Source organism: Macrotis lagotis, chromosome 8 (genome assembly GCF_037893015.1).
Source record: "Macrotis lagotis isolate mMagLag1 chromosome 8, bilby.v1.9.chrom.fasta, whole genome shotgun sequence".
Lineage (NCBI taxonomy): Eukaryota > Metazoa > Chordata > Mammalia > Peramelemorphia > Peramelidae > Macrotis > Macrotis lagotis.
The window spans coordinates 133,513,290-133,536,678 of NC_133665.1; the positions used below are offsets into that span (position 1 = coordinate 133,513,290).

Genomic DNA, 23,389 nt, shown 5'->3' on the forward strand with positions numbered 1-23,389 from the left:
TGATCCCCAACCAAGTCCGATTCTCTGATGGGGGAGAGCCAGGCAGAAGGCAGTCATTGGAATGGGCAGATTCTGGGAAGGCATTCGTTACCGAGGGCAATTGGAAACTGAGCCGCTGCCGGTCCCCCCCCCCCCTTCCAATTCCCCTCCCCGCCCCCTCAAAGCAGGGTGGAAATAAATAGAAAGAAGCGAAGGCTCTGGCGAAGGGAAGGGGAAGTGGAGCGAGCAGGGTCCCCGCAGCTGGCCTTGGGGAGCTGGGAGCCAGCCCGGGCTCGCTGGCTCTGCGGCTCTCCCGCAGGCTCTGCCTCTCTCGCTCGCTCGCTCCCTTTCTCCTCCTCCGCTGTTGCTATAATATCAATTCATTTTTAAATATGAAAGTCAAGTCGCGTAGCCTGTGACAGAGGCCGATAACAAAAGGTGCACGAGGCGGACAATGCGGCGGGCTTGTAGCAAGATCGTCCTCATGCAAATGAAGGCGGCGAGCCCGGCGCGCTCATTGTGTACATAAACACACGTCGGCCCCCGCGCCGCGCCGTCCAGGGGAGACGGCCTGGGAGCCCGGCAGCCGCCGGCATCGCTGCCAGCTTGCTACACGCTCCCCTGGCAACCCCTCTGCTGGCCGGGTGGCGCCTCGCTGGGCGCAGCCGCCCGCCGGGAACCCGCCGCAGCTTCTCGCCAAGCCGGCCCCCCGAGGAGGAGAGGAAGCCCCCCGAGCCTCGGCCTCCGCAGAGGGGACCCCGGACAACGCCAACCCCAGCGTCCAGGAGAGAGGTAGGGAGACTGGGCGCGGAGCGCAGCGCTCTGGGGACCTTGGGAGCAGGACAGGTGTGCGGAAGGCGCGGGGGCGGGGGGGCCCGGGGCGCCGCCGGGAGGGGCCCCTGAACCCCGCAGCTCGGGGGCCTTCCCAAGGCGGAGTGAGAGGACACTTGGGGAGCGGGAGGCTTCGGTCCCCGAAGGCCGGGGCACAGTTCTGCAGCGGCGCCCAAATTCTGGGACAGGGACCACCCGAGTGGGAAGCGATATGGAAAGGATGGGGGGGCGGCAGGAAGATCCGGCCTAGTCTTTAGCGGTCTAAAACAGGGATCCCCCCTCTTCCCGGAGTCATCCCCCCCCCCCCAAAAAAACCCCCGCTAAGCTAGATTCCGGCTAAATAAATGTATTCTTGGATGCTCGGGAACTCTCGAGGAGCACGGCCCCGGCTTCCGCGCAGGAATTTCCCAGCCCGGCTCCCCCCAGGCCCTGGCTGGTCTGTGGTTCCAGTTCCCAAAAAAGTACGGATCCGGGAAGAACCCAAGCCGCGAGCTAGAGGCAAAAATAAACGGGACCCCAAAACCCGAGTGAGGGGCAAAAAAAAAAAAGGGTGAAAGAGTGAAGGGCAGTCCTCGGGCCCGGCCGACCGCAAGGAGGCAGCTGGCAGGGACCACAGGCATGCGGGGCTTGGGCCTCTCGGGAGCAAATTTTTCCTGGGGTTATTTGGCCAGGGAGGAGCGCAAGCCTGTGTCCAGGGTGGCTAGGTGGATGGGTTGGGGCGCTGATTGTGCACTCTAATCACGCCACTACAGACTCAGCTGGCCACTCTCCGGTCCCGGTGTGGGAACTGCCAGCCCTTGCTCTCTTCCGGCCTCCTCGGGACTGGGGAGAGGGGTGAATAAAGGATCAGGAGCCCGCGGATCTTTTCAGATCCTCTTTCCGACCCATTTCGGGAGGAGACGCCCGGGGCCTTCCCTAGAGGCCGGCTCCAGATCTGGGGCTGGAGCCTGCTTCCCTCCAGCCGAGGAGCCCCCCCCGCCCCCTCCCCCTTTTGTCCCATCTCCTACTCAAAGGCCTCCTCCCCCTCCGCGAGGCTGCGACAGTGCAGTCCTCGGGAGCCCAGGCCCTCCTGGTCGCAGGCTCTCCCTGCACCTGCCGGGCCCGGGTCCCGTGCGCTGGCTTATTCGGCTTTGCATGACTTAACCCCGTTCGTTCCTTTCTGCCTTCGCCCGCTTGCACCCGGCGGCGCCTTTCAGGCCACCAGCCTCTGGGGGCTCCTTTCCCCCTCCCTCTCTTTTATTCTTCGTTGCTGTGGGGTGCGATGGGAGGGGGCGAAAGAGCCGGGTCCCCCCCCTTCTTAGGCGAGCGCCTGAGCCGGAATCCGTTTAGAGAGATTTCAATAAGAATGAGCCCAGCGCAGGACTTGGGGTCGAAACCGCCAGAGAGGACAAAACTGTGACCCAAGTTTGTGTCTCGATTGGGAGGGATTTATTAGACATGTATTGTCTGCCTGGACCAACCCGGCCGCCGGTCTCGGGCCGCCCGGAGATGGCCCATGGCGGGCCCAGATGCGGCACAGCTGGAGAGGCCCACTAGAAGCCAGGAATCCTCTAGTCCCTACAGGTAGCTGGTTCTCCTAGTGAGCCGCAGGCCGCACCACGGCTCTGGGTCCTAAGGCCCTGGCAAGCCTTAGCCTGCAGGCCAGCAGCCTTCGGAGTGGTAAATTGACCCGGAAGGCCGAGGTGCAGAATCAGTTCAGTCTCTCTGAGATGAGATTTAGGGGCCCCCAAAGGAATCTTCTTTGGGAAATCCGGGGTTCCAGATACTACACCCAATCCTCAAGGCCAGGGGGAGCCGACACTTTGCTGGAACAGCTGGGAATTCGTTGCATCGGAAAAAACGAATTCTCCTGTGACCAGAAACATCTGGCGATTCGCTCCAGTCCCTATTGTTACTAGGGGCCCAGGCTGCCGAGTGGGGGGTTAGCGCTAGCCTTTAGTGCTTTCAATATCGGGCACCGAGTAATCGAAATGGTCCCAAACCAGGCTCAATCGATGGCCTGGCCCGAAGCGCCGAATTAAGAGGCTATGCCAGGAAGGCTCTTCTGAAGCTCTCAGTTTGGGGAGCCTGCAGCCGCAGAACTGAGCGGCTATTGGTGAAGGGGGGGAGTCAAAGAGGGGGCTCCGGGCAAGAGAGAGACTCGCCAGCAGGCCTCTGGGCAGAGCCTCCACGGCTGGACACTGTTCCATTAGCCAGATTGACAAATTGCAAACAAATTGCAGGTTAACGAAACGTATTTACAAGTTGTCAAAGCGTCTTCAAGGCTTGGGCCCCTATTGGGCCAAGGGAAGGGATTGAGATAGGGAAAAGTGGAGAACAACCACTTTCGCTTGGGGGGGGGGGGAGAGAAGTCCTGGATAAGGAGTCCACAGAGTTCAGAGCTGCAGACTCCCCCTCTCCACCGACCCCCTCCAGCCAGATTGGAAGAGGGCGAATTGCAGATGATTTATTTTACCCTTTTAAATAGCTTAAATAGGGTCTTTGCGGTTGAGAGGGAACTGTCATTTTATAACCCTATTAGTGGCCATTAGTGGTATCCAGGACTTACAGCCTTGGTGAAGGGCGGGAACCCCAACTCCAAGAAGCAGCCCAGAACAGTCCCTCTGCAAGGGAGGGGGCAACTGACTCCATGTTGTAAGGAAGAACATGGGCTACCCCGATTGCTGCAGAGAAAGTTTGGGGTGGCTCTGTGTTTGGATCTTGGATAGCAACAGTGGTGGGTAACCCCGGAGGACTTAAGGGGGGGTGCGTAGGGAGAGAAGACGGAATCTGGTCCCTACTTGGTCTGAGGAGAGAGGAGGAGGAGGCAGCTGGAAATAAACCCGGAAGAAGGGAAAAGAGAACGTATGTATCCGACTCTTCTCTTTCTGTTCCTGGAGAGCCGGGCTGCTTGGGAAGCCGGGGGGCAGCTGCAAGTCGGGAGGGCTTCGAGGCCCTGCTGCGTGGCTGCCTTTTCCATCCCCACGCAGCCCGCAATCCACCCTGGGCCCTTTACCTCTCCCTTCCTGTTGCGCCCCCAACAGGCTCAGGCTGAGGTCGAAACCCTAGCCGTGAGGATAGGGACTGACCATGCAGTCAATGAAGGGCAGGGAGTGGAGGTGGGGAAATGCTGAGATCCTGGTGAGAATTACCCAAACCTCCCAGCCATCGCAGAAGCATCTTCTCTCAGGCCTGTCAGGGGTTAATCGAATTCTCTTTTCTTCTTTTCTTTTCTCTTCTTCTCTCTCTGTCTGTCTGTCTGTCTCTCTCTCCCTCCCTTCCTCTCTCCTCCTCTCGGTTTGATTGCAGCACCAATTAGCTGCCCATAGGAAAAGGCGAGAAGAATAGGGTTACAAAGGGAGGAAAAACTTATGGTCCCAGTGGGGCTGCCTCAGGATGAGTGAAGTTTAAACAAAGAGCAAAGTGGCCGGGGCTGGGAGCCGAACAATGCGTCTTCATTCCGGAGAATGGAATGGAGCTGTGCAGAGCTGGGGCTGGCCTGGAACCGCTGTTTGGGTCGGCCCGGGGCTGGAGGGGGGGGGGGGAGGGCGCTCTAGGGAGCCACTGTGGCCCACGGGGAGGGAGTCTGGAAAAGACTAGGTGATTCAGCCCCGTTTGGGCACTGCGGCTTCCCAGAGTGGGGTGCTTTCGGTTTTGAAGGTGGAAACCATCAAGGAGAGTTTAGTTTTGGTGTGGGGAGGGGGCAGTTTATTGGTCCTCTGGATTGCAAAGATAGTTGAAAATCCTTCTCAAGTGTCAGTAGAAAGCTTCAATTAAAGAAAGGCTTGGATCTTTGGAGTTTCTGAGAGGACATAGCCAGGTTCGTGCGACAGAGAAGAGTGAAAACACACAATTGCTATTTACACTATTGCCTCTTTCTGCAAGTGACTTTGTTAAAGATATTTTTATTCTTTAAATTCAATGCCAGATGTCCCCTTTCAGCTCTAATCCTCCCAGTAAGTACTTTGCTACTTGAGTCCTGTTTCCCTTTAACGAATGTGATCACTCTTGTCAATCAAATCAAAGACAGGCTGGGCTGTCCAATTTCAAACACCTTTCAAAGCGCTCCTCTCTTCCAAAAAATAGGAAACATGCATCAGAACAAGTCCCCCGACCAGAGAGGCCAGGACACTCACTTCCACCTTCTGCCAAGAAAGATACTTGGCATTTCGTTAAAGCCAGTTCTTAAGGACCCTACTGGAGAGGCTAAGTTCCAGTTCCTGTGCCTCTAGTTCCCTACCTGTAAGCTTGAATTCTCCTCCATCCACTCAGATGTCCAGTTCTCTTGCCTCTATTTCTCTCTCATACACCCTTAGGGATGCTTACAAACAGCTCTTGGTTTATCTTATTATTCAGGAAGCGTTTCTTCCCCCCTACCAAGCCGAACCCGCATACAACGCAGGGAGTCTGCCACATTTAGGAAGGCAGGTTGGGCTTTCCAAGGTGGGGGGAAACCATTGTCTCTGGTAACCCTGAAGGTCTCTTTGAGCCGTGCTCTTTATGAATTTAGAAAGGGGGTTTGGTTTTCTTCAAGGGCAGACTCGGGTCCCAGACCTGGGGAAGGATGAGGCCCGCATTGCAGGCTGTGGGGACCGGGTTCCTGTAGAGAGGCGCCAGCCGTGAAGGAAAGAGTGTTTAACCAGCCGTATTCCCCGACTGCCTGTGGGTCTGCAAACAGCCAAGAGCCGGCTATTTTCCGTTCGGTTGAGCGAGGTAATTAAATTCGACCCCCTCCCACCCCCCCTGTTTGTGAGCCCCCGGAGAGAGCCGCTTCGGGAAGGGTGATAAGGACGACACCGCGAACTGGTTAGGCTGAATCGGAAGGACCGGGGAGCCCGGGGTCATTTGTAATAACGAAGACAATATTGGGTTTGAACTTCGGATTGCGGTGTCGGTTATAGCAACAACGATTATGATTTCTGATTGCAAAAGCAGTAGCTTGTGTTGATCAAAGCAACAGAGAAATTTGAGAATTTAGGAAAAATAATTTACCTGTTTCCTGACTCATCACCTAATCAGGACCTAGGAGTCTGGCTCTCTCCTCTCCCCCTTTTTTACACCCCCAATAAACCGAACTGATCTCCCAGGTTGTCCGGTTTGGAGGCATCTTCTAACTCCGATTTTTTTTGGGGGGGGGGGGAAGATGGGAAGAGAAATCTTTAGCTTCCCTTTCCCAGGACTGGGTGGGGAAACAAGAAAGCCTCGCTCACCTTGAGGATTTTCCGGCTAGGTGAAAAAGGAAGCCTAGGAAGGGGGGGAGGCAAGAGGCAAGGGGCTTCGAGCAATGACAGTGGTGTTCTAGTCTCGGTTCTCTGGGGATTTTCTCCCTGGGCCCAGAAGGAGGACCCCGGCCAGCTCCCTATCCCAGAGACCTACTTTTCCTCCTTTTGTGAGATAAATTAAGAAAGAGAAAGGAAAGAGAAAGAAAACACAGAGACAAAACCCATCTCTCTTTTTTGGGGGGGGCGATTTTTATCACCTGCAGAAAGTAGGGCTGCAAGCTCCTGGAGAAGCCCCAACTCTGGCCTCAGGAGCCACGGCGGTTAGCATTTGCTACAAAATCTTTCCCCAGAAGGCGCCAGCGTCACTCTAAGAGGAAAAATAATTTCAAACAACCCCCCCCCCCCAGCTTTTTCCCCCCGGGCCGCCCGCTGCGCGACCTCTTGGGCTCTGACCCCGGGGGCCGCAGCCTAAGACCGCCCGAAAACGTGTCCCACCTCCTGGCGCCTGGTTTCTCCGCCTCAGACCAGTTTTCGGTTCCCGGAGCAAGATCTCAGGGACTGGGGACGGCTCGGGGAGAGTTCCTTTGGCCTCTCCCAGCCTTCCCAACCCTTCTCCACCTCCCCGATGAAAGGCTCTGGGGAGCTAGACTTGGGGGGGCCGATGGAAGAGGCCAGCAGGCAGCACACGCTTTCAGGCTTCCCCTTCCTCCCTTTTCCCCCCTTCCCCTTCCCACCGCTTCCCACCTCCGGACCCCCGGGAATCAGGGTTGCCGTTCTTTCTCGGAATCCTCGCTTGCGGGGCTCGCGGCGCGCCTCGGGGGGGGGCTTGTCTCCGGCTCACTCGCCTCTCCTCCGCCAACCTGCGGTCCTCGAGCCGGCTGGGGCTGAGGCCGCCAGCGGCGATGGGCGATCGGCCATCGGGGAGGAGAGCGGTGGGCTAAGGAAGGGGATCGGGGGAATGGGGGGGGAGGAATCTACTCCCCACCGCAGCGCTCAGGCTCCCCACTTTTTCTTGCTGAGATTCCCTCCCCTCACCCTACCTGGGCAGATCAACAGACCTAGCGGGGAAACCGAGTTGCAGAGAGGAAAATGGGACAAATGTGGGTGTCACGCGCCTCCGCCTCCTTACCACGGGAGAGGTCGGGAACCCGGCCCCTTGGGGCCCTAGGAGGGGGGTGATGTGTCCTTGCAAGGTCGGTCCAGCCACGGGTAGCCCGGGTGGTTGGTCCCGGGTGCAGAGGGGGTGAGAGGGCTGAGGGTCTTTTCCTTCTCGGATTATTAAAAAGTTCATTTCCTGGCGAATCAGGTGACGTCAGGGGCCCGGCGTCTCAGTGGCGGGGCCGCGGGGCCGGGAGAAGCCGCCTCCAGTTACCCAATTACGGACTGTCAATCCTGCGGCCGCCCCCTCCCCTCCCCCTTTCCCCTCCCCCTCCCCCTCCTCCCCTAACCCTCGGAGAAGGCTAGAGGAGCCGGGCCGAGACCCGCTCTGCCACACAAAGCCGCCCCCCCCCCCACCCCTCAGGGGCCCAGCTACCCTGTCCCCGACGCACCCTCCCTCTTAGAAGTCCCTTCTCTTGCTGCTGGCTACCCGGTGCCTACCTAGACCTCGATTTGGGAAGGTTCTCCTGCCTCAGTTCAAGATGCGAGTTTCACCTTGTTGTAATTCTTATCCTGGGGAGAGGATCTTTCTACTTAAGGAGATTTAAGCAAATAACTCAAAGGAACGGGGTAAAAACCTCCTTTTTCCCCGGGTCGCGCTCTGCAGGCACCTGTTTCTGGGTGTTTGTCTAGAAGAGGTCACCTAGTCACCAGAACCTTCCCCTCGCCCCCAGTTCCTCCCTCTTTCGGGGTGTTTGCACTGAGAAATGGCTTGGGAAGCGAAATGACTCTTAAGACTTCTGGCGGGTGCTCCCCATCCCTCAAAAGGCCAGGTTTAAGAGCAAAGACGGCCCTCCTCAGCCTGCCTCACCGTTGGAAGGTGCTAACAGCAGTCTGATCTCTCTCCAGCTACAACTTTGCCCTGTGATGACAGTTCCCATGGGTTCGTCTAAATTGTAACTTACAGTGAGGGGGAAAAGCAAACAAACTAAAAAACCGCACACACACCCAAAAACCTTCGCCCCTGCTCCACCAGGGTGGGTAGGCTTATCCGTGGGATAACCTGTTACAGCGGCCTGCAGTCTGTAGGGAAGAGTGTAAGAGCAAATGGAGAGGGGTGATGGGTGCCCCTGTGCGGAAGGATGCCCAAGCGGGATAACCGGTCAAAACTGGGACCCGAGGAGAGGGAAAGAAGTGAATCAAGACATGCTTTTGTCCTCCCCTTAAGCACTTTTCCTGGGGACTGGATACGCCTCCAGGCCCTGGGGCAAGACGACCGTTTGGCCCCCCCAGGAAATACCGCCTCAACCCTGCCCAACCCAGCCCGGCCGGCGTCTGTCTTTGCACCAGTCGCCAGGGGCTGGCCCGCTGGCCTGCCTTCGGGTCTAGGAAATCTGGGCCTTGTTGGTGGGTACACCCTCTTTACACACACACACACACACACACACACACACACACACACACACACACACACACACAACCCCACGTTGCCCTCTCGGGCTTGGCCAGGTCCACCTTGAGGCCCACAAGGATTTAGAGCACCAAACCAAACCACGCCACCCAGGGGCAACATTTGTTCCCGCCTTCCCCCCACCCCAAGTTGCCCCGGTCGTCACCCTCCCACCCCCTAGGCAGCAGCTGCTTTCCCATGTCCCCCACCCCACCCTCTACGGCGCCTTAACCTGAGCGAAAGTGAAAGGGGGAGGGGAGTTAGGGGGCATAGGGGAGGGGAGGGATTTTGAGGGCGGGTGGGGGAGGTTGGGCTCCTCTCCCTTTGGCGGGTTAGTCTCTTAAAGATATTTGGAGTAAATTAGAAGCTTGGAGTTTCTGGGGTCCAGCCAATGGCAGCCGGAGGCAGGGCAGCGGACGCCGCTGATTGGCTGGCTGGAGCTTCTTAGCCGTGCGCGTCCCCCTATGTCCACTGAAGGGAGTCCTGCTGGCGCCAGGGCCGCCGACGATGATGCTGTGGGGATGTTACAAAAAAGGCGAGAGGCAGTGGAGTTTGCTTTCTGAGTAAGAACCGCTCTCCCTCCGCTTCGGCCAGTCTCCCCTCCTCTCTTCTTCCCCCCCTTTCCCCAGCGCTGGCCCCCCAACCTTCTTCCCAGAACCTGCCGTCCCCCCTCCTCCCCCCCACCCGCGCTTCGTTTACAGCTGGGATTAAATTCTCTGGGAGGCGCCACGGAAGGGTGGCTGGATCAGCTCCCCGGCTCCCCCGGCTCCTTGCGGGCCTCGTCGGGGCACGGTTTCTGGTCCTTGGCTGGTGTTGTAAAACTTGCTCCTTCTTTTTCTTCCCTCGCCTCCCTCCCCATTGTTAGTGCGGATCCAAGGTATTTTAGCTTTGGAGTTTAGCTTCACTTTCCTTTCACTTTAAGCCTTTATCTTCGGCGGGAAGGAGGACCCCACTTTCCCAGCCAGTTTTAGCATTATTATTACTATTATTATTTATTTGTCGAAGGGGGGGCGTTCCTGATAGTTAGAAAGTTATCTCTTAGGCTGGTCCCACTCGGGAAGGCCAGGGTCTTGGACTGGACGCGAACACCGTTCTGTAGGGGAAAGAGAAGTGGGCGCTCCGGGAGGACCAGGGGATCGCCTTGGCCCGGCACCGGACTGGAGGGAGAGGGTGGCCGAGCCTCCGCCGACGGGGGTTCGGGGGGTCTAACCAGCGTCTCCTTCTCCACTCCCCCCCCCCCCCGCAGGTGGTGCGTGCGGGTTCCGGACTCCACACTCCACTCCGGGTCCAGATAGAGGCAGCCACAGGCAGAGGCCACCCCGCCCGCCCGCCAGCCAGCGCAGCCCGGCGGACTCGGCCTGGGCCAGCCCCCCGCATCGCTCCGCTCCTGTGACTCCGGCGGCGGCCAGGAAGGCCAGGAGGGGGGCCTGAGGGCACCATGGAGGTGGCGCCGGACCAGCCCCGCTGGATGGCCCATCACGCCGTGCTCAACGCGCAGCACCCGGACTCGCACCACCCGGGCCTGGCGCACAACTACATGGAGCCGGCGCAGCTGCTGCCCCCGGACGAGGTGGACGTGTTCTTCAACCATCTGGACTCGCAGGGCAACCCTTACTACGCCAACTCGGCCCACGCCCGGGCCCGGGTCTCCTACAGCCAGGCGCACGGTAAGCTGGGGGGGGGGGCGCGGTGGGCGAGGGCCGGGGGGGGGGGCGGCCCGGCGGCTGCCCCCGGAGGGGCGGACGTGAAAGTGACCGCGGCCGGCTTCCTTCACCGGCCGGGCCTCCCGGAGCCAGGAAAGAAGGGAAGTCCACTGAACCCTGGAAAGAGGGCGAGGGGAGGGGGTCATCGGGAGGGGGAGGGGTGGGGACGCAGGGCTGCCCGGGACCTGGCACCGAACTAGAAACTAGACACGTCCCTTTCCCGGATGTGGGATCCAAACGAATCGAAATCGCTCATCATTCCGGGGCTGGGCGGCCGGAGGGAGCCGCGATCGGGGAAGCGGTGGGGGACGGAGGCCCCTCTCCGCCTGTCGCGCCCCTCCGACGGCCCGGGGCTCTTGGGGAGGCTTTCCTGGGCCGTGAGGGGGAGGCAGCGGCCCCGCTGCCCGGCTCCCCTTCCCCACTGCTCCTCGGGCACGTTGTGCCCCGTTCCCGGGTTGGCCTCGGACTGAATCTCCTCCGGGGCCGGCCCTGTGGGGGGGGGGGGCTGCGGGTTCCGGCTCTTCTCGGCCCCCGGAGCTTCTGGCCGCGCCTCCCCCCGGGCGCCCCCCAAAACGGCCCCCACCGATGGCTGCCTCCCCCTCCACAGCTCGGCTGACCGGGAGCCAGATGTGCCGGCCTCACCTCCTCCACAGCCCCGGGATCCCGTGGCTCGACAGCGGCAAGGCGGCGCTGTCGGCGGCCGCGGCCCACCACCACAACCCCTGGACCGTGAGCCCCTTCTCCAAGGCCCCCCTGCACCCCTCGGCGGCCGGGGGCCCGGGCGCGCTCTCGGTGTACCCCGGCGGGGGCAGCGGCGCCGGCGGCGGCGGCTCCGTCTCCTCCCTGACCCCCGCCTCGCACTCGGGCTCGCACCTCTTCGGCTTCCCCCCGACCCCGCCCAAGGAGGTGTCCCCGGACCCCAGCGCCGGCAGCGCCGCCTCGCCCGCCTCCTCCTCGGCCGGGGGGGTCCGGCCCGAGGACAAGGAGGGGGTCAAGTACCAAGTGAGCCTGTCGGACGGCCTGAAGATGGAGAGCGGCAGCCCCCTGCGGAGCAGCCTGGCCTCCATGAGCGGCCAGCCGTCCACGCACCACCCCATCCCCACCTACCCCTCCTATGTGCCCGCTGCCCACGACTACAGCGGCAACCTCTTCCACCCGGGCGGCTTCCTGGGCGGCCCCGCCTCCAGCTTCACCCCCAAGCAGCGCAGCAAGGCCCGCTCCTGCTCAGGTAAGCCTCTGCGGCCGCCTCCCTGCCCCCACCCCTTCCCTAGCTGCAGGCAGCCCTGGCGCCGCCACTGGGGGGGAGATGGGGCACTTGGCGCCGGCTTGGAGGGGCAGAGCACACTGCGAGTGCCTGGGGGGGGGGAGCCTGGGCACAAATGCAGCGAGTGCGGCGGACTTTGCAGCTAGGGTCCCCGCACCGGGAACCCCGGTCCTCTGCGGAAGAGCCATCATCCAAACCCTCTTCCTTTTATCCCTGCCCTGGAGAAGTCTCCATGTTTGAATGCTTCGTTCTAGACGGGCGCTGAGTAGTCCGCCTCCAACGGGATTGACCTCAATGAACGGTTCTAAGCGGAGAGCCGGTTAATTCCCCTAAATCCTGAGCAGGACCCGATGTACCTGGCTTCTCCTAAATCGGCCCCGAATGAGCTCGGTCTAATCTCTGGGATCCCTAGGATCCACCCTTCACTCCCCTGGGTCCTTTGCCAGCGCAATCAAATAACGGGGTCCTCTCCACCCCTAGGGTCTGAGGTCTGGGAAACCGGATCAGGGACTCCCCTGCACGGCCAGGCCTGAGTTGGAGAGGTGGCCACAGCAGGCTTTAAAGGGGAAAAAGAGACTCCGCTTCCTGAGGTCCTTCCTCAGGCCTCCTCATTTTCCTTCTAAAACTCTTGAGAAGACTCCCGCCCTCTTCCTTTAACTTGGAGTCGCTTTAAAAGATTTGCCCTGGTCTATCCCACCAACAAGCCATAAAAAAGGGGTTTGGGGTGCTACATCCAGCCTTACTGGCACAAACTAGGTCGAATTGGCAGGAATTTCTTCCAGATTCCCGGCCCCACTGCACTGTCTCTTGTTGCTAACTAGCCTCATGACCTGGCAGGACTTAGGATTCTCACAGAAATTCCACTGTTGGCAATGGCTCTGTCATTGAATCAGAACCAAAACCTGAACTTTAGCTTCTTTCTCTCTGGGGTTCTGGACGAGGGAGCCAACTTAGATTGTAACCGTTTGGGTGTATTTTGAGGAGGGGGTTTTTGCCCAGTAGGTTTTACATTTTTATTTGGATTCAGGTATTTTTATTTTTATTCATGGTCAAATTTATGCTACTGAATTCAAAAAATTAAATGGGTATATATATATATATATATTTGTTCTGAATTTGGGGAGTCATTAGAAAGTATGCAGACTCCCTCCACTTATGTGTATGTGTCAAATGAGTGAACATTGCTGATATATGTTTGCCACAACTTTATATATACCTGGCCATACATATAGATGTATATATATACACAAATATATGTTTACATAGATATGATTCTTCCTAGAGGAAAATCCAGGAGGATCCCAAAATTGAGCTCAAGAGTCACTGGGGGCGGAAGGTCTGAGGAGAATAAGAATAAGAGTCATTGGTTAGAGAGATAGGAAGAAATAGATGAAAGGAGAGGCAAGAGATGGGGTGCCTATATAGCTATTGAGGAAAGTTGGTGGAAATGCCATTTCTCAGATGGTTTTTTTTTTTCTTTGAATATCTGTATGACTTCCAATCTTGTGGGAAATGCTCTACTTTTCCTCTCCCCTTCCTTTTGGTCTCATACCTAAGAGAATGGTAGTTGATTTATGTTACCTGAAAGCTTAACTTTTAGGCAGGAACAATGCTCCCTGAACACTGAGAGGTATCACACTCCCTCTATCACATCCCTGGGAAAGTTGGGGTTAATGTCCTGGGGGTAATTTCCTGGACCAAGGACAACAGTAAAAAGCTTTTGTGAATTTGTTTTTAAAGAAAGACACCCAGTGTCTCCGTGTTTCCATTTAGAAGGCAGAGAATGTGTGAACTGCGGGGCCACGGCTACCCCACTCTGGAGAAGGGATGGAACCGGTCACTATCTCTGTAATGCCTGTGGACTCTACCACAAAATGAACGGGCAAAACAGGCCACTCATCAAGCCCAAACGGAGACTGGTAGGTGGCTACATGGCTTTATCTCTTTGGGATGACTGGAGCTGAGCTGTGAAAGTTGGGGGGAAGGATGGATGAATTAGACCTCATTGGGAGGTCAAGGGTCTGAAATCTGTGAAGGCCAGGGCTAGCCAAATGATTTCTATAGGAGAAAGTAGAACTGGGTAAGTATTTAAAGCAAAACTGCTTTGCAAAATTAAATTTCAGATATCAGGGATAATAATCAGGGTCCTAGAATTAGATGTTTGAAATCTAGTATTTTTTACATATAAAGAAAGTGAGACTCAGAGATGGAAGGGACTTGGACAAAGTCTCACATGGCAGAGTTGGTTCTAAAATCGGGTCTTTTGGACTCTGGTATCGGTGTGCTTTCCATTATACCGTACCAATCTCTCCTCCACCCTCCTCCGTTATGATTAAGATCATAATGCCAGTTAACTAAGAGCCAGAGGCTGAGAAACGTTGTTGGCAGAGCTCGTTTTCCAAAGTATTTATCTAGCTGGTTTCTAAGTATTCTGGGAAGTTCTCCGGCTATGAAGGGGTTACTGTGGCTAGCACACTCCCAGAGAAGTCCCAGCAGACTTCCATGGGTCCAGCCCCATGTCCTCTATTTCACTTTTAAAAATAGGGCCATGAAGCCATTTGCTCTCATAGCCCAGGGCAGCCCTCTCTCTGGTTCCCAACTGGGGACACAATTCCTGGTGCTTATTTAAAACATACACACTCACAGACAAACCCTAACCACCAAAAAAACCTTCCCTTTATTATTTTTTCCATGGAGTCACCTATACTGTGTATTTTCATTTGAGTGATTTTTTTTTAAATGCCCTTTCTAAGCTCCTGGCCAGAATTTCCTATCCGGACATCTGCAGGCTGAAGATAAGGAAACTTGGTGTATCTGTATCCGGACTCTGCAAGCTTGGAGAGTGTCTCCTAGGCTGGGCTTTGCCTCTTGCTGGGCTGTTTTGAAATTTCTAATACCCTCCTCTCTGCAAATAATGTGTAAAATGCTAAGAATAATAAATATATTTTTTTCAGGGAGATGTGATTTACGAGGCCTAAATCGTTTTGCCGTTTTGGGGACGTTTTCTTTCCCCCTCCTGGAGCCTGGGGATGGGAGGTTGGAGGGTGATGATGGGGGAGGGACCCAGGCCGGCTGTCCGGGATAGCTAGTGAGTCAGAATTCCAGCTATGCAGCTGCTTAATTAGCTGCTTTTCCTCCTGAAAAGCTGAGGAAGGAGGGATCTGAGAGTACCGTCCCCTTCTACCGTCCCCTGCCAATGCTTTGTAAGTTCAGGGTGAGGGCCCAGTGTAGGGCCAGGGCTATGGCTATGGCTAAGGCTAAGGCTAAGGCTGAGGCTGAGGCTGAGGCTGGGCCGTTGGCCTCCACTGGCAGTCAGGCTAATGGTGTTGAACAAGAGAAGCATTTGCAAATAAGCCCCCTGCCTCCCGGCCTCCCGGCCCAGCAGTCTGTGCTGGAAGATTCCAGCTTGGTTCACTGAGAGGGGTTGGGGGAACCCGTTCTGTCAGTTTTTTCTCCTGGTCTGTGGCTGCCTGGGAGATTGGGGTGGGAAGAGATTTTGTTTTCAGAGTTGACAACCTGGGGAGGCCAGTGATATTCTTGACTCATCTTTTCAGGACAAGTCTGAATTTTCGGGGTGGAAAATTCCTCCCTTGCCCCTCTTTTCCCCATTCCCCCAGCTCAGGGACACCCTCAAACTGGGGTGTGGCCAGGCAGCCATTTTTCACATTTTCTTTTTTTTATGGGGAGGGTCATCTGCTACCAGTTTTTTCACTGTCTGTCTCTCCCTTCCCTCCAGCATGGTCCAATTTCAAGACCACATCAGGTACTTGGGAAATTTGGGTTCCCTTCCTAGCAGTGCTATTGGCTCACTAGTTGATCTTTTGCAGGTCACCTCTGTTATCTGGTTTGTAAAACAAGGTGGTTAAGTGACTAGGGTTCACTTTTCTTATCTCTCAAATTCTATGATTCTCTTGAGGGAGGTCAGTTGATGTCAGCTAATTTGATGGTTTGAGTCTAGGGTATAGACCCTTGGCTAATTCAAGAACCCTAGACATGTAGAAATGAAAACATTTTGCTTTTTAATATACCTTTGCTTCTCCTTTCAACTTGGGTCATCTTCTTGCCCCATTCCTGCGTCCTCCCCACTCTTAAAGGCTCTCTTATCACCGTCCCTAGTTAGGGTGGCATCCAGGATCTGAGCCATTCTTAGCAATCCTCCTTTCTCCTGGATTGGTGATGATTCTTTGTTAATCTTACCTCTTCCCCCAATAATTTTGGGCTGAAATTAAGGATATTGGGATGGGCAAGAGTTTGCATTTTTTGAGATGGAGGCTGAGGAGTGGGGGAGGCCCTGAAGTAGAGGCTGGGTATATTGTTGTTGAGTCTTTCTAGCTTATGAGTGACATTTCTCTTAAGCTTCTGCAGAGTTGGAAGCCGGGTGGACTGTTTTATTAGTCCTACATGAAGGGTGAGATGGGGAGGAGAGGGGCTAGGGAGGGATGGAGTTCAGGGGTCAGGATAGGATTGAGCTGGGATGACTGAATTGCCTAAGTATGTTTTCTAAAGTTAGGAGTTGAGGAAAAAATTACTTTAGTCAGAATAGGAAAGAGGGTAGAGGATTTGGGTCCCACCTCATAACCACCCTGCTGAAAGTATACTATGTGTAATTTTGGACAAGACATTTCCCCTCTCTGGGCTTTGACTGGTACAATGAGTTTGGCGGAAATAATGCCCAACTTAGGTCTCTTCCAGCTATGAGCTTTTATGACTAATTTTGAATAATTCTAACTTTTTCCTCTTCTAGTGCGATGGTGTTGTGTGTGTGTGTGTGTGTGTGTGTGTGTGTTTAACAGTGTCTAGGGTGGGAACAGCTTCAGGGTCAGGTTAACTAAGCTTCCTCCCCTTCACCATCTATCCCTCTTCCCTCCACCAGTCAGCAGCCAGGAGAGCTGGGACCTGTTGCGCCAATTGCCAGACAACCACCACCACCTTATGGCGCCGGAACGCTAACGGGGACCCTGTCTGCAACGCCTGTGGCCTCTACTACAAACTGCACAATGTGAGTGTGCCCCACCCCTGCCCGCCCCTTCCCCCTCCCTGGGGACCCCAGCCCATTCTTTGCTGATGGAAGAGTGATGCTGCCTCCTAAGCCTGACAATGCCTGCCTCCTCGGCTTGGCTTGGGAGAAGCCATCAGGAGGGATCCAAGGCTCTGCATTTTCCTCCTCCCCCAAGCCCTCCCTTCCTATGGCAAAAGGCTGAGACCAGAAAAGCTTCCCACAAGCAGCATCTCTACTGATCTGATGGGCAGTGGAGAGGAGGGAACTGTTTGGGAACTTTTAAGAAGGATCTGGGGTCAAATCCTAGGTCTCCGATTTTCCTTGACCCTTTCTCACCCAAGCAAAATAGGGATTAGAGCTATCCAATTCGAGTCCCTTCTTCCCCAGTCGAAGATCTTTAATATTAAATGTGATGATAGGAACAGTGGAAAGAACCAAAACAATTCCATCGTCACTGAAGATCTAAAATGGATACTAAGTTGGGATAGTTGAGAAATGGAGATGGGGAGAGTTTGTGATAAGTCTGACCCAGACCGTCCTTCTATGGAGGTGTGGGGGATTTGGCTACCCAAACCCAACAGGATGGTGCCATTATTCCATAGGTGAATCGGCCACTGACCATGAAGAAGGAGGGTATTCAGACCCGTAATCGAAAGATGTCTAACAAATCCAAGAAGAGCAAGAAGGGGGCTGAGTGCTTTGAGGAACTGTCCAAATGTATGCAGGAGAAGACCTCCCCTTTCAGTGCAGCCGCCCTGGCCAGCCACATGGCCCCCATGGGCCATCTCCCACCCTTCAGCCACTCGGGACACATCCTGCCCACACCCACTCCCATCCACCCTTCCTCCAGCATCTCTTTTGGACACCCCCACCCATCCAGCATGGTGACTGCCATGGGCTAAGAGCAGCAGCCCGGGTTCGGGGCCTCACCCAGGACACGGACAGACAGAAAGAATGGATGGACAGACCTCGATGTCAGAGTGGGAGTGGGGGGGCTGAAAGCAGGGGAGCACTTGGGGTGGGGAGAGGCAGGGATTAGGGTTCCAGAAGGGGCCTGAACTCTGGGTAGGGCAGCGATGGGCAGCCACCCCTCCCTCTCCCTCAGGGATAACAACCAAGATGACATTGCCTGTGTCACTCCCACTGATGGGACTGGCAGTCCTGGCTTGGGGCTCAACAAAGCCTCCTCCCTCCCTCATTCCCCACCGCTCCCCATGCCTGTCCTCCTCCCCCTCTGGCCTCTCTGCTATTACTGTGAATCTCATAAACTGGTCTGAGATGGCTAGTCAGATTTCTGTCTTGGACAATTGTTTGCGGGGAACAGGACAACTTAATAAAAAGGAAAGGAAAAAAGAAACCTTAATTGTTAGAAAGTCAAAGATGGAAAAAAGTATAAAAAATAATTTATTTTGTTCTTGTTTTCAGTGAGGACTTGGGGATTTTTGCAAGGGTCTCAGCCATTGATGTAAGAGCCCTTCCTCTCCTCTGATCCCCTCTGTGTACTGCCCCCCTCTTTGGGGTGGGGAGATAGTCTCTTTTGAAGAAAAATTGACCAACTGGAAACCTGCCTCATTCGGTCTAGCAACCCAACCCATTAGCTTATGGGATGGGATGGGCATTTCCACCTCCCCTCAAATTGGGGAAATCATGAGTCTGCCTCCCTCAGGGATGGCTGGGAGGTGAGCAGGCTAGGTTCTGGTGGCCTCAGAAATGGGATCCCAATTGGGTGTAGAGAGAGCCCCCACTGGTTCATGGGGAGAGATCAAGTCCTCCCCTTAACCTAACAGGTAATGTTGAGGGGGAAAGGCTGGCATAAAGAAAATAGGAGGAAGGCAGGGAAAGGGTATCAGCTCAGCAGAGTTGGGAGACCCTAGGGAAGGAGAGACAATCACAAAATGGCCAGCATGGAGGCTGAGGAGGGAAGGATGGGTCAGAGGAAGGAAACAGCCTGAGGAGAGGGAGAGGAAAGAGAAGAGTTCCCCAAATTTGGAGTTTTATTGTTGTTTTGAAAAGGAAAGAGAGGGGGGGAATAAACCCTACAAAGAAGTCCTCCTCTGACTAAAAACCAGTTTGGAGAGAACCACCAAGGTGGCCAGTGTGAAGTGTGTCCTCCTGCTGGTGGGAGCCATGCCCCTGCAGCGGGGTAGGCCTAACCCCATGTACATACTTAGCTATTCTTCTGCTGACCCTTCCTTTCCTTCTCAACTCCAATTGCCTCTCTTCTCCCCTCCTAGCTAGGGGATAGAAAACTGCATAAGCTTAACTCGCCAATGAGTTGGTCTTTATTTTGTTTTTTAATTTCTTTTTGGATCAAGCCAATTGTATATTATTGCAAAAGTCCTGCTAAGAAGGAAATAAAACATAAGAAAATGGATGTACTTTCCTATTTTTTTCCTAACTATGTAATTCAAAAGCATTAGCTACAACAGAGCAGAGAGCCAGGGACCGGAAGGGGAGAGAGAAGGCTTTCCTGGCTTTGTTCCTGTTGGTCTATTTGCTTTTCTCTGTCTTTGGGGGTTTTCTGGTCTCTGTCTGGACAGGTAGCTGCACTTTGCAAAGAAGGGAATCCACAGGGCAACAGGGTCCGATTGTAGTTGTCCAGGTCAGGGTGTTGGGAGGATGGGATTGACCTTGCCTTGGCATTGTGGGAGAGAAATCCTGGTGCTTTGGGGAATGGTCCCCTGGTCATGGAGAATGTCCTGAAATAGGTTTTCTAGAAGAATTGTTGATGTTAAGGCTCTCATCCTGGACAAGGGCTTCTCTTGGTGCGGCATCTCCCAGTGTTAGAAGGGAGATGCACTCCTGAGGATGGTATTACAGGGGAGGTGAGCCATTGCCCAGGTATTTTTCTACTGAACTACAAAATTGGTCCTGTGTTTGTCTGGATTCTTCCCATGGTACAGCTGTACATAATCTGTACGAGGTGGGGCTAGGGGGTGGGTGGTGAGGGGCGGAGAAGATATTGTCCTGATACAGTGATTTACTGACAGAGTGCAATATAATCAGTCGCTACAGTGGGCACACCACAGTTGGGAGTAACTTATTTTGTACTTGTATCAGCATAAGAAAAAATAAATCTGCAGTATTTTCTGTTTTTATTTTTTATTTTGCTTGTTTATTTTGGATTAGTGAACTAAGTTATTGTTAATTATGTACAACATTTATATATTGTCTGTAAAAAGTGTATGCTATCCTCATATTCCTTCAAAGTGAATACTGCTAAGAATAATAAAATCCTTTTTTTTTTGTGAGATCAATGGATCTGTTTTGTGAGATCAGGCTGGAAACCGATCTCTCATTCCCTGATGCCCCTGGGCCCTCTGGATATTTGATTTCCATTTGTCCTGTCTTGGAAATGGGAGGTGAGTGAGTGGAGATCACTCCTTTCACTTGGCCCCAAAGACTAGGCAGCAGATGGGTTGTAGAAGAAGCCAACACCAGAGGCAAGAGCTATAATTGACCAGGAAATGCTAGTCTGGTTGTGGGCATGGTGCAAAGGACCTTGGACTTTGAATCTGAAATTTATAAATTCCTGGCTCTGTCAGAGGACCCAGTCCAACTCCACAGATTCTACATTCCACAGATTAAGGAAACTGACTTCTAAAGGTGAAATGATTCAGCCAAGTTCCCATAGATAATCAGTAGGAAAAGTGGGGTTTAAACCCAGACCCTCTGATTTCAAATCCATTGCAATTTCCATTAGAGGAGCCATGTGATCCTTGAAGAGTCACTTTGCTGGGTCTCATTCCTCATCAAAATAGAGATATAGTGTAGAATCAGTTACTTGGGATAATACTTCATTTTCACAGGATTGAGAGAACTTTATAAACCTTAGTTGACAAAGTTTAGTTTTATGCATCAATCTAAGCTATTGGGGCTGAGGGGTGGGGGTGGAGAGGGATCAGGCAGGTTCAAGTGTGTAAAAATCCAATATTGAAGGGGCTTGTTAATGACCAGGGAAGAGGTGTGAGGGAGTAAAATTAGGAAACATTGGAAGAAACATTGGGGTTTCAGATAGTTCTAACTTGGGAAGCACTGGGAAGCAATAGGTCCATCTGTTTGTGACTGACAGTGAGAAAGGGACAGTATCCATGGAGTACAAAAATAATGTCTTAGAAGTGGTTATTGGGTCATGGACAGACCAACTACCATCCTTCCAATTCCCTTTACCTCCTCCCCCCCCACCCTCACCCAAAAAACTCTTAATTATAGAGACTAAATCTTGTTGAGAGTTATCTTAGGTTCAAGAAACAACTCTGACCAGTTGAAACAGTCCTTTCCCATTGGACCCTAAGATACCTAACAAGGCATGGACTGGTGTAATCAATGGAAAGACTAATGGACCCAATGGTCAGAAGGACTGAGTTGCACTGTGGGATCTGCCACTGATCTGCCACTTAGCACCTGTCAAGTCACTCAAAGTCTCTCAGACTTCATTTCCTCACCAATAAAATGAGTGGGTTGGATTATATGATGCCTGCAGTACCATCTAGCTTACACCCAGGATTAATGTAAGCACTGAATATTTCAGATGGAGAAAACAGGCAATAGTCACTTAAAAAGCACAATATTAAAGTCAACTCTCACCCACAAACCCTTAGATGGAGGTGAGAGACTGGTTTCCTTGCTAGCCAATTTAACTGATACCTTCCATCCTTGATTTCACTGATTGCTCATAATATTGCTGGCCCAGGAGAGACCTTCTGTTTGCAGACTAATCTATGGTTTTGTGTAGTTGCTTTCTATAAAATTCCCTACTCCAGGCTTCAGAGTCACTAGAAGTCAAAGGCTACTAAAGAAAGAGGGAATCTTCAGACTCCCTAAATTTAACAGTTTCTATCCTGGCTCCTTTCATCTTCCAACACCAGCTTTTGTCACTGGCCAAATCTTGACTTTATTCTTGCAAATAAACGATTTAGCAATATTGTGGAGAAACCAAATGTATGACATCTCTGAGAAAGGCAAAGGGAACCTCATGGAACTCTAAATTGGTTGACACTGAATAGAAAGAAGCTAAGTGTTATAGTAAATAGTATGCTGGACCTGGAAGATTTCAGGAAGACTTGAGTTCAAATCCTATTTTACATCCTTGCTAGTTCTATGACTGTAGGAAAGTCATTTAACCTCTCTGTGCCTCTCTTTCCTCATCTATAATATGAGAGGTGGTGTTTGATGTAGTCTAAATCCATGATCATATGAACCTGTGAGAGGTTTCTTGAGTCTATTTCATAAAGCTTTGTGTCACAGAAGACCCTTTTTCCATGGAAGGGTGGGGAGTAGCACTGTCCAAAGGGAAGGCACTTACCTGAATCCTCAAACCTGAGGTTAAAGTAGCAATGGAAAGCATTTGAATAAGACTATAAAGAGAAAGAAACTAATCAGAATTACTAGCCATGTACTATAGCCTGCTTTATATGAAAGATATGGATAATAATGTCCCTACACAGATGCTCATCAATTGACCAAGATGAAAAAATGCTCATGGAGGCAACATGTTGGGAAGTTTAGAACAGTAGTGATGGAAACTTTAACTGTCTGGTTCATTCTGGCTAAAAGAGTAGCTGATACTTTACCAATAATTTAATATCTCAGAAGATAGAAGATTAAGCTATGAGAGAAAATACTATTATGAGCTTGATTTTTTGATCAGCAAGGAAGAATTATTTGGTTTTATGAAAATGACACAAACCTCGATATAAAGTGACTCAATTATCTTAGAGTTCATAATATTGAGAAAGGGAATAATAGGCACAACTAAAACAATTACTTCATCCTTTAGGAAAGCAAGTATTTAAAAGTCATGAGAAAAGGTAAATATGATTCTGTGACCTGAAGTTTTGAAAGGGAATCCAAATCTTAGTGTACCAGAAATCTAAAAATGAAATTTTAGCAAGACAATTATGGATGAACTTAAGGAAGAAGAAAAGAAAGTAGCTAAAGAAATCATTGTGGATACATAAGATATCAAGTAAGCACTAAAGTGCTTAAGGTGAAAGGAGAAACAAGAACCATAGACTTTTAAAAGAGTATTAGCTCAAATAAATTTAGGAGCTCTGATCAACACAATGACAAATGGAATTCCAGAAAACTCATGATGAAATATGCTCCTACCTATAGGTTAAAGAGGTGTTGGACTCAGAGTACAAGTTGAGACATGTTTTGTTTTGTTTGTTTTTTTGTTTGTTTTCTGAACATGGCCAACTTGAGAATTTGTTTTGCTTGATTATACATTCGTAAAAAGAAAAAAAAAGGAAAGAAGGGCTAGATTAATTAGGGAATGAAAATGACTAAAAAATGACCAGTGAAGTATCTAACTTTATCCAGATTCTTGTATTTATTTGACATTTTCTGCTATTTTCCTGACCTTTAGCAGGCACTTCATAAATGTTGCTTGAAAAAATGCCAAGAAAATTAATGTTTAAAAACAAATATACTAAAAACAAATGGGAGTTGAGGGTGGGTGGGTTAAACTATGAATAAAGCAAGGACAAGGAAAAGATATGCCTTTTGCCTGGACCAAATTCTGTAGTGTTTGTTAACCAATGATAAGAGTAAACAAAAATAACAAATGATAAGAGTGAAGGCAGAACTACTCCACTCTCTCTTGGCACCCAAAGTCAGAATCCCATAGTTGAATACTTAATTTGTGCCTTCAGTATTTCCAGTGTGTTAATATGAGCAAGAATCTGATCTCATGTAGCATCTTCTTTCTCTTCCACTAGTCCCTGGCTCAATATTAACCACTCAGGAGTGTGTTCAAGTCAGTCTCTACTAGTGTTTGAGAGGAGAATGCAAAATTTTCGTTGTGGGGGATGGCTAGATGGTGCAGAGGATAGAGTACTGGCCCTGGAGTCAGGAGTACCT

At 52.4% G+C, this 23,389-nt stretch overlaps 1 protein-coding gene across 2 annotated transcripts; it reads left to right on the forward strand.

Annotated features, from left to right (window-relative positions):
- Positions 1-701: 701 nt before the first annotated feature.
- On the forward strand, positions 702-20,311 carry GATA2 (GATA binding protein 2). 2 transcript variants are annotated; one of them, XM_074198416.1, is made up of 6 exons: positions 702-771; positions 9,806-10,226; positions 10,870-11,490; positions 13,300-13,445; positions 16,400-16,525; positions 17,128-20,311. In XM_074198416.1, the coding sequence occupies exons 2-6, from the start codon at positions 9,998-10,000 to the stop codon at positions 17,425-17,427; spliced, it is 1,422 nt and encodes a 473-aa protein (XP_074054517.1). In that variant the 5' UTR covers positions 702-771; positions 9,806-9,997; the 3' UTR covers positions 17,428-20,311. The 2 variants fall into 2 exon arrangements, with proteins under 2 accessions (XP_074054517.1, XP_074054516.1); XM_074198415.1 differs by lacking the exon at positions 702-771 and adding an exon at positions 8,980-9,122.
- Positions 20,312-23,389: the final 3,078 nt, after the last annotated feature.

Coding starts and splice junctions, on each gene's coding strand:
- GATA2 (XM_074198416.1), top strand. CDS start 9,998: ATGGAGGTGGCGCCGGACCAGCCCCGCTGGATGGCCCATCACGCCGTG. Junction 10,227..10,869: donor CTCCTACAGCCAGGCGCACG/GTAAGCTGGGGG, acceptor CCCCCTCCACAG/CTCGGCTGACCGGGAGCCAG. Junction 11,491..13,299: donor CAAGGCCCGCTCCTGCTCAG/GTAAGCCTCTGC, acceptor GTTTCCATTTAG/AAGGCAGAGAATGTGTGAAC.